This window comes from Tachypleus tridentatus, chromosome 4 (assembly GCF_004210375.1).
Source record: "Tachypleus tridentatus isolate NWPU-2018 chromosome 4, ASM421037v1, whole genome shotgun sequence".
In the NCBI taxonomy this organism is placed as follows: Eukaryota; Metazoa; Arthropoda; class Merostomata; order Xiphosura; family Limulidae; genus Tachypleus; species Tachypleus tridentatus.
In genome coordinates this window covers 77,830,867-77,841,623 of record NC_134828.1, presented here as the reverse complement: position 1 = coordinate 77,841,623, position 10,757 = coordinate 77,830,867, and the positions used below count along the sequence as shown (strand labels likewise).

The following is a 10,757-nucleotide window of genomic DNA, read 5'->3' as shown; positions in this document are numbered from 1 at the left end:
AAAAAAAAATACCAGCTCAAGTTCTTACGAATATGATGACATTATTGAAAATGGTCTTGAAATAAAATATCTACGAGGGATGTCTGATTGTGTTAAATTCTAAAAAAAAAATATAATAAAACGTTTTCCTATTGATTCTATTATTACAACGTAACTGATTTATTTGAGAAGAGGGTTACGTAAAAGCAAACCCTTCTATATGGTTTTGTAACTGTAACAAATACTGATTACAGTTAAATTAATTTTACGTGTTGATTAAGCCATTTAATAAGTAACGTTTTGATAGTTCAAGTTATTTGCACATAAGAAAATTGATTGGTTTCAGCCCGTAAAATACTTCAGATACTCATTATATAGTTCGTCTTTTTTTTCCCAAATAAACTCTAATCTTGATATTTTGTGTAGTTACTATTGGGAAACCACAGATTACAGGATCATAATTGATGAAAAATAAATATGATAATTAAACTTGTGATGAAATCAAATCATCAAATGGGAATAGGGAAGTTAATACATTTATTATTAATTTGTGACTGTTTTGCTAGTAGTAGATTCATGTTTGTAAGGGTGCTCATTAATTATCCATGGAATCGTTTTTCATAAATTATATTTTGAGATGACTTTCAGAAACTGGAGTATCATAGACATTCAACACATATTGAATGATGCCTTTATTTATGGGAAGTTGTTTGAAAATTAATAAATATAAATTTTATGCTTAAATTTAGTGTAATCTGTAAAAAATAAAAAATATATGCCTTTTGTATTTTCTGTAGTAATATATTAAGTCTTTAACTGTTCAATAAATCATCGCAAAACTCCAGTACACTGAACATTTAATACGTGCATTTACTATCCCTACCCTTACATGCTAATATACATACATGTTTTAATAAGAGCAAAACAACAACAAATATGGTAGCTGCATGCCCACTCCTTTTAAATGTATTTGTTGCACCACAGTACATAAAGATATGGAGTGCCAACTAACATGTTAGTTAGTTTCAGTTCGCGTGGCTAACTAATTAAGTTACTTACTAATACTACTTGGTATTAATTAAAATAGGCTTACAATTTGTTTTTTCCCCTGATTAACCATATTCATACGAACAGATATAGAAAATTTGTTAAAGAAGCTGAAGCATAATCAGTGATTTTTATATAAAGTTGCATGTCTTAATAAACCGGAAATGATTCTATTTGATAACATATTTAAATATTTTATATTATAGAAACACTGCCAATAATAATCACATTAATATAAAAAAGAAACAATATACTTGCTCCTCCTCCATAAAGGACTTGTAGATACACATACTGGCGTCAAATACCCGTTTTAATAGCAAATGATAAAAAAGTCAAATTTAAATAAAATAACTTCTACCTAATTATAATGTAGTCACATCAACGTTAATTTCCAAAGACCCGTATGTATTTCGACTGCACTTTAATCAGATGATTTCTGAATCTGCAGTGAGATTAACCAATCAGAAAATTTAAACAAATTAATCAAAGCAAACTTTTTAAAATCAAAAGGTAAAATGAAAAAAAAAGTTTATAGAAAGCTAAAATATATTTTTGGTAAGGCCATAATGAGTAAACGTCGCTAAATCATCACTTATACAAACTGAATAAAAAATTCGCATTTTAACAAACAAAAATCACTACATTGTTTCCATAACTACTTTTAATGATTAAATACAATTTATTATGATCTTCACTATTACTAACCTTAAAAGTAGTATCATGTAGCCCAAGGTGTTAATGTTAAATCAACGTCAGAATCATAAATGGATTTTCAGATAAGTAATAAGATATTAATGACATTAAACATGCTGTTAAATATTATACAGTTGTTCATCAAAGGGTTTCTTTGTATTCTTGACAGGAAAACTTTCAAATTAGCTTAAAATTATTAAAACTCTCATTAAAACCTAGTACAACACTCTTAACAATAAAATTTCACTTAAATCACTTATGTCATAACTCGAAACATTTTCTTGTAAATAAAGAAATGTAACAGGGTTCATGTGAAACATAATACTATAGTTCAATGCTTTTTTCTTTACTACCAAGTTACGTATTATAATAGAAGTCTTTGAAAATAATAATATAATTTACATAAGTATGCAAGTCGGATAAGATTACGTCAAGTTAATTTTGAATTTTAATTTCAGAATATAACTGAAATATTTTTATCTCTTTAGAACATATATTATTGATCTTCATACTTTTTATCTATACTTATAAATTTTATAATCTAATATAATACTTCCATTCACTTCCCTAGGACTTTGAATTGGGCAGTATATTTACGATGCCAGTTGTGTAAAATTGTCAAAATTTTAAAAGTTACTTCAGTCATAAACATAAAATGTTTCTATGTTTGCCAATTTATTGTTAAATATTTTAAACCAAAATTAACCTTCATTTTTGATTTTACATGTGTTACAACAACACCAGCGTTGTCACTTTGAAACCAGTGAATCTGGAACAGTAATAAATAATTTAATAACCATAATTTGACCTTTGATCTCTGCATGTTCTTCTATGATCACGTTTCGGGAAAAGGAAGTCTCTTTTTTGCTATAGTAGCTGGTCGCCGGAATGTGAGGATATTTATGAAAACAAATATTATTTGATCAGACGTAAGGTCGAAAAGGGTCAACAAAAAAAGAAAGATCCATTCATTGACCTCTTCTAACGATGGCTCAACTTCAAAGAAAAATCTTTTGTGACACTCATTCATGAATCTAAAAGAGAGAGAGAGAGAAAGACAAATATACACACTGATGTATATATATATTCAATTGATTAATTGTAGTGTCGAATATAAATATATTTATAAATTCTCCATAACAATCATATATCAATACAAATAATGTGAGGCAACATTCTACTTATAATAATTCAATAATTGAAAAAAGGAGTAAGTTTATCTGTAAAAATTAAACAACTGGTGTTTTATTATATGTATGTGCGTGTTACATCAAATAGATCTAAAAGAAAATATTGATGTGATATTTTTAGCACCTTACACATATTTATATTCCTGAATACATCTTACAAGTTGACAACAAAAGATCTTCAAATGAAAGTAGCATTATACTTTACATTTATCGTAAATTTATAAGCACTGAGTTAACCTGCTGATTAAGTTAAACTGATTCTGTGTTCATACAATTATTTTCTACAAGCATCATCTTAACTAGCTTTCAATAAAACGAAAGACCACAGTTTTCAGAGAGAGCTTAAGAAAAATATGGGTGTCATTAAAAGACAAAAACGATCCACCGTATTAGAAGAAATGAAAGGTGATGAGAATGGGGTTTAAACAGCTGTAACTAATGTTAAGTATGTTATTTATCGTAAATAATAAAAGGTCATCATGTTGTGCAAGCAATTTTGATAGTAGCATGCCCAAAAGCTGTTTTTTAACAAGTACTGTATAACAACAACACAATCAAATTTGAAGTGTCATTTTTTGTTGTTTAATACGCATTTCTTCATCCCAATTACCCAATGGACTATTTATACTCTGTCAACTGCGGGGAATCAAATCCTCGATTTTTGCACTATAGGCCCGTAAACTTGCCATTGAACCAGGGGGACTTGAGTAGTCCTTTGGGGAGAACGGAATTAATACTTTTCGGGGTCACAGTGTCAGATTTAGGGGGATGTGGCCAGCCACCACCTCTAAATATGCCACTGAAATAGTGAGTATATAAATACACAATGAGAAGTCGGCTTTAAAGAAGGAAAATTTATACCCATATAAAGCAAGGTCGTCCATTATGCTGTCTTATGGCACACGTTGCTCTGAGGAATTGGTTGAACAGATTTGATGAATATGTTGCTAAGGATCTGAGGTGAACTCTTTAAAGATCGAATGTAAATTGCTGAGCAATTGGGTAAACAATTCAAGATATGAAGCCGTGCAAATTTTACTATCGTAATGCTGTGAAAGACAGTCAACTAAACATGAACGTATCAGTAGCAAAATATGCGAAGCCGACGCCAAAGGAAAGTGACGTTTAACGCTACGCGTAGCAGTGGTACCTTTGCATCGGTTGAACTGATCGTGCATTTATAGCGTTGCTTTTTTAGCCCTTCATTGCTGGTAATTTTAATAGTAGCATATCCATATGTTGTTCAGGAGCAAGAATAATGTGATGTCCTCTCATCTCTTTGTAGTTTCTAGACTTTCACTGTCACCAGGACACAACCTTGCTCACTTTCAACACTATACAAGAATCATATTCTCAGTGCACTTGATTCTAACTAAGAATTTATTAACTAGAGTTTTGCATACGACTCAGATGGCTGAATAGCAACACCAATACGGTGGATTTATTGGAATGTTGCGATGTTTACATGAAGCTAAAGATTCTAATTGATATAATAGGATGCACAGGAAACAAATACCGATATTTTGTTTGCTCATTTTGTCATACAGCCTTGGTCAAAATGTTTGTACACTGTTCTATATTGATATTATTGTCTACATGCATGGGGCAGTCAACGAGTAATTTCCCAAACAGTAGCAGAGAAGGCGGTGCCTGATCGGATAAAAATGCAGGAGTTGTTATTCTGTTTTGCATAAGTTGTTTTAAACATTGATTCGTCAAAACACACTTACACACCTGTTTCGTACAAAAGGGTGTACTTTTGTTATAATCGTTTCGAAATAGATCAACGCTTCGTTCATACAATTTCTCTGTACTTGTGCAGGTGGATGGGTTTTCTTATAACAAAGCTACATCAGGCTATCTGCTGAGTCTACCGAGGGAATCGAAACCCCGATTTTAGCATTGTAAATCCGTAGACTTACCGCTGTACTCGCGGGACAATGTACTTGTGTAGTCATATCTCGTCACAGGCTAAAGTTATAAGTCGTCAAATTGTTTGACTGTCCAGAAATGACATGAAGCATACGGACATTTTCAAAAAGTAAAGTACTCCATTGTACTGTATCTTGTTACAAAACATGCAAACATTTTGGTCAAAACTGTAGGTGCTTGGAGAATGAAGGACAACATTGTAAACATCTTCTTGTAGCACCATGTTACGTGATATATATGATTATATACCTATCTTATATGGTTATAATATAACCTTTGTTAATTATATCAAAAGTAATGAACACACACATAAATGTTACAGGCAACAAATATATTGGTTCCCACAGCTTAGTGGCTACAATATTGTGAATTAATGTTATAACCGTTGATGTTACTATATTTGTGTAAATTTTCATTCAACTCTGATATGAGCCGTTATAGATTCGTATTTGCACCTATTTTTCAATGTGTTTTAAATAAAGCATATTTAAATAAAATGTGTTCATTCCTGTCCGTTGCAATACGTTACGTTTTTCCTACAGTTGCATCCAGTAAGAGCACCAGTTCAAACTGGTTTTATCAATAAAATTAATATTGTTGCAGTTACATGAACATAACTCACAGAAGAACTCCGTGAATATTTGTATTTTTATTTTGGACTGTATCATATTAGCGTTGATGAAACTGAGAATGTTTTGCAACCCGAAGAAGTTGAAGCATAGGTGGAAATTTTCCAATGACTCATTCGTAATAACTATAACCACTAAGTAATTTCTTTTTTAATTCAATACCCAGCAAAAGATTTATCTCGAATTATTTGGGTAAACGCAATGCTGCATACTGAGCTACTTGCGCTGTGCTAAATACAGAGATCGAATTTTAACGTTATAAGCTCATATCTTGGCATGCCATCATCAGAGTGTAAACTACGTTTCTCAGGAGGTGCTAATTTAGAGCTCGACTTACTAAACCCAGATAATAGTAGACTTTTAATAAATAGTATTTAATCTTTGTACCAAAAAATAAAGATGCTAAGACAATATACTTTCTTACTTCTTACTTGTTTGTTGAATTTTACGTAAAAACTATTCGAAGGCTGTCCGTGTTACTTAGCCTTCAATATGAGCCACTGTCAACGTCAGGCTATTCTTCATCATCAAATAATTGTATCGACAGTCACTGTACAATGTCCACGGCTGAAAAGGTATGTACGTGACTAAGGCTCAATCCCGAAGTCAGCAGATTACATGTTGAGTGTCCTAACCACTACACAATGAAGCCAAATTACTTTCACACATTTTTATTTTGTCCTAACGTAAGTACGTTAAACAATTTTGATCCAACATCATTAAAAGTAGTTTGGCATTTTTCCCCCTTTACACAAACACATACATTGCTTTCCTATTTAATTCTTGAGGTACATTGAAAGCTTTCCAGGCCTCATCCCATTTGCGGCGACGTTACTTGCATTGTGAAATATATTTCACAAATTTCACGTACCTTCACGAAAAGATTTAAGCATGAAATATTTAGCGGTCGAGATTTTGATTTTTTCCAGAGTAATTTTTTAAGAGTCCGATGGCAAAATAAAAATATGAAAAGGCTTACAAGCTTGACCCAGCTATGTGAAAATATTAAAAGGCTTACTAGCTTGACTCAGCTATGTGAAAATATTAAAAGGCTTACTAGCTTGACCCAGCTAAATGCTGCAACACACAATTGGTTTAAAGATAACAAACGGTTAAATTTCTAAACAATTCCCAATATTACGAATTTTTAGGCTAACCGGTTGACCGTTTATTTATCTTTTCTTTTTCAGCAAGCAATTTTTTTTGTTTTCTATCATAACAAATTGCAGACATAAACATGTTTTTAATGTCGTTCACAACATCTTGGTGTTTTCTTTCTTTTCTCTTCTCATCAACTATTCTTGGAAGCCGATAGTAAAATCCTCAGGCATAAGTACATGTTTTTCTACAGAGGTTGTTAATTAAGGAAGTTTTTGGGGACAGAAGACCGCCATGAGTGACGTGCTCCAAGTGCTAACAGTAACGATTTTACACCCTCCCACCTCTTTGAAAGGTTCTAATTAAAGCCTGAATTACTGGCTTTCAACACTCAAATTAAAGTTATTGTGATCTTTGGAAAGGAGGACTCTTTATCGTCCCACGACCTTTGAATTAGGTACAAAAAAAAGGATACAAATAGAGTATTGTTTGAGTTCTAGTGATTAGTAAAAAGTTACCGCTGTTCGAGTATACAGAAGTTCACTGTAAAATAAGTCCTATGGTTTTTGTTTAAATTGTAGATAGTTACTTTGCATAGTTTATGTATTAATAGAGGATATAAGTAGACTCCCCCCACCCCCAACATAACTTGCTATTACCGGAGAAGATGTAATCCAGGGAAGCACACTGTTTGTACTAACTACGAAATCATAACTAATGAGGAATCATAAATTGTTTTATTTGTTATCGTAAAGAAAAACTTATATACTCAATTTGTCTTTTCATGTTTCTGAAACATTCTTTATTATAATATTAGGTTTGGTATAAATCACTCATGTTGGATGAATAAATCTTTGTTCGGAAGAACAATTCCACCTATTTCTTCGTCAAAGTATCAAATCCATGTGGTAATTCATCATTTACCAAAACTCCTTAGCTGCGATAATACCAAAAGTTAAATGAGTGTTTTAATTAATTGTTTCTTATTCATTTTGTAAATTATTATAAAATGTTAGCCATAACAATAACACTTTTCGGCTTGAAAACAGCAAAGTAACTCGATTTTAATCATAGTAATAACATATTCTAAAGTGTCGGATATTTTATTTTTATAAGGTCTGTTCGTTTTAGTATTAGAACATTTTAATTAATTATAAATATCCTCTAACAATATTGCTACTGTTTGTATTATTCTGCCAACTTCTTAGCACATCTCCTTTGTTTATATTTGGTATTTTACAATTAGAGATGAATCTTATCCAATCCATGTTAGACTCTTAAGATTCAGCCATTCCTTGTATAGAAACGCTTAGTAAATGGAAGGTAATCAGTCACAACTTTTAACAGGAATACAGGATTGGCTGTTACAGTCATAAAACTCCAAAGCGGAAGGTATGGAACACGTTCTGTGCCTTACTGTGGTTCAAGCTTTAGACCTTCAGTAAGGCAACCCGGCATACTAACTACCAAATAACAACTGTCTTCTGTCTTCATAAAAACAAAATAAAAATAGTTCTTATTCTTATCATTCGAACTGTGAAACCATTATGGACTAATTAAAATTCTATAGAAAAGACTGACCAACAATTTAAAACTATCCCCTACCCCGATTCTCTGAAAAGTCACACGTAATCAATATTATATGCGTTGAAAACTGTCTTATTCACCTGGAAAGGATTCGTGCGACACGACTGAGACATATTTCTACTAACGTGGAAAGAGCTTTACTTTTATTGTGCCTCATTACCTACTATGTAACAAGCAGATGATATAATTACTTACTATAAAGTATAAGCAAAAGACGAGTCTATTCTAGATTCTTACAAAATACCTAACTTATTTTGCCAATAAGTGTAAGAAACAGGTGGTTACTCCTATTGTCTTAGCGAAGTCTACTTTACGTACTTTTTTTAGTCTAACTTGTATTTAAAACAAATAGTAAGTGATATTATTTATAAACGAATTCTTCCATCTCCTTTGTTATCTTTAAGATGGTCTACCTACCAAACAAGTGATTTCTGCTAAGTTGCAATCTTGAAAATTTAACTTTGTCTAGTCTTGTGAGCCTATATTGTCATTATCTTGACAGGTTATAATTTATCTGGTCTTACTACATCTTTATTGTCTGCTTTGACACGTAGCTACTACTATTATGTGTAAAATATAAACACTGTAGATATCTAAGCCTAACCTACTTTTAACACAAGTATAGGGTCTAATTTTTCTGGTCTCTATAAAAATTTGAGCTATGTTTCAGATATACAGTTGTCAGCATTATCTTTAGAGGGTCTTCGTTATCTGATCTCTCTATGTTTTAACTTTTATTACAAAACATGTGATAAATACCATTATCTTGACAGGGTCTACTTTGTCTGGTCTCCAAAACAACCCCTAATCTGCAAGAGTCGACCATCATATCGCACCAGCTAGCATAGGTCCTATTGTTACTCGCACACACTGGGATCTTAGGTTGCCAAGAGCATGCGGGTGGACAGGTGGTACACCTGGGTACTCTCGTGTGGGGGTCGATCAAGCACTTCTTGGTCCGTCGACACCTGATGTTCTTACATGTGGCGTTCGCTATGGAAGAAATTTTCTGGTTGTTCATTGGTTGGTAATGTAGAGAAAACAATATTTACATATAAAAAAGTGATATTATTAATAATAGGATATTTACTCTCGTGGTTTTATTTTTAAGTTCCATCTTAACAGCTATACGTCGATTTATCTGAAAATGGGATTAAATGTGCCACAAATTAAATACAAAGGCTACACAGCAATTAACAGATATTGCAGTACCAATTGTCATTCTTAAACATAAAGAAAAAAAGTACAAAAATCAACAATCAATCAAAACTACAAGGTTCCTCTAAAACGAAAGTACGTTTTTGGTGTAGATGAAACTAAAACAAACTTAGGAGTATAGATGATAATCTCACAATATGCAATAAGAATTTACTGGACCTCAAAACATATGCTTCAAAATATTTTACGCTTTAGTTATAACTTCAAATACACTAGCAAGGATTACAAGTAACATTTGAAATTTTCTGTTTTTCTAACAAAATGGTTTCTTCTTTAATAACGGTAATAATAACATTTCAGAGAAGTTTCTGTGAGATAATTTTACTACGTCCAATAAAGCTCTGTATGACGATATTACATCTTTACAATAATCCTAAAGCTTATCTTCCATTCCAAAATACTTTATCGTAATACTTTTACGTTCAAGGCACGTCACTATTTCCTACGGGGGTTTCCATAATAGGTCTGGTGTACGATGATGATGGTTTCTAAGCACCTGTTCCAAGATTCCGATGACACAGAAATCTATACTTACTCTGCAGGGCAACTTGACCAGTGTGTATTCGTATGGAATCAAGTAAATATTTTACTTCAGGTATGCACCTGCTGAACGGGTGGAATGAATGAAAGCTGTATCTTGGCAAACCATTGCTCTGTTGACCTCGTTTCCACATGGATTTTTCTTCATTATATTTTGTACTGTAAATTGAGACACATGGTCGGTTTTTGCCACTGACCTTTGTGTTCGTAAATTCTCATCTGTTGTAATACGTTGCACTTTCTTTCAAGATGTTCTGGTGCCCGTCGGTGGTTCATATTCGTTTATATTCCAATGCCATTAAGTACAATGGATATACCCGTCTGAGAATTTTTTGTACCCGATTTGAGTGTATTAATATCTTGCGTCAGAAATGGTTCTTACGTACCTTTCTAAAAGTGATCAGTTATCAATAGCATCACACCACTTATCAAAGGTCACACAGTGTCAAAATGGAAATATGATACTTTCTGTTCCGCTGTGAATATATACAGATTGTCGTTGTGAAGTGACTTGCCGATTTAGATATTCAAAATTAGTTTTTTTTATACTGTACCAAATCATCTGTGTAAATGTTATTTTTCCCTAAAATTTTAATCTCTTCATAATGTTTTCAAAGTGTTAATAATGTAAATTTATATTCCCTTTATAATATCTATTCCATTAGTACACTACTAAAAAACTATTCGATATAGATAACCATACACTTTGCGAAAACTTTGGTAAACAGATCGACTTCCAACACTAACATTTAGGGGAGGGCCCGGCATGATCAGATAGTTAAGGCACTCGACTCGTAATCTGAGGGTCGCAAGTTCGAATCCCCATCACACCAAACATGCTCGC

The 10,757-nt window shown here is 32.4% G+C and overlaps 1 protein-coding gene across 4 annotated transcripts in view; it reads right to left on the bottom strand.

Moving 5' to 3' along the window:
- Nucleotides 1-819: 819 nt before the first annotated feature.
- Nucleotides 820-10,757, bottom strand: part of LOC143249498 (follistatin-like) — a 71,517-nt gene continuing 61,579 nt past the window's right edge. For all 4 annotated transcript variants that reach the window (XM_076499435.1, XM_076499432.1, XM_076499433.1 and 1 more), the window contains 2 exons: nucleotides 8,915-9,148; nucleotides 820-2,753 (listed from right to left, as the gene is read on the bottom strand). In XM_076499435.1, coding sequence (XP_076355550.1) covers nucleotides 2,746-2,753; nucleotides 8,915-9,148 — 242 coding nt within the window. In that variant the 3' untranslated portion in view covers nucleotides 820-2,745. The remainder of the gene's footprint in view (nucleotides 2,754-8,914; nucleotides 9,149-10,757) is intronic.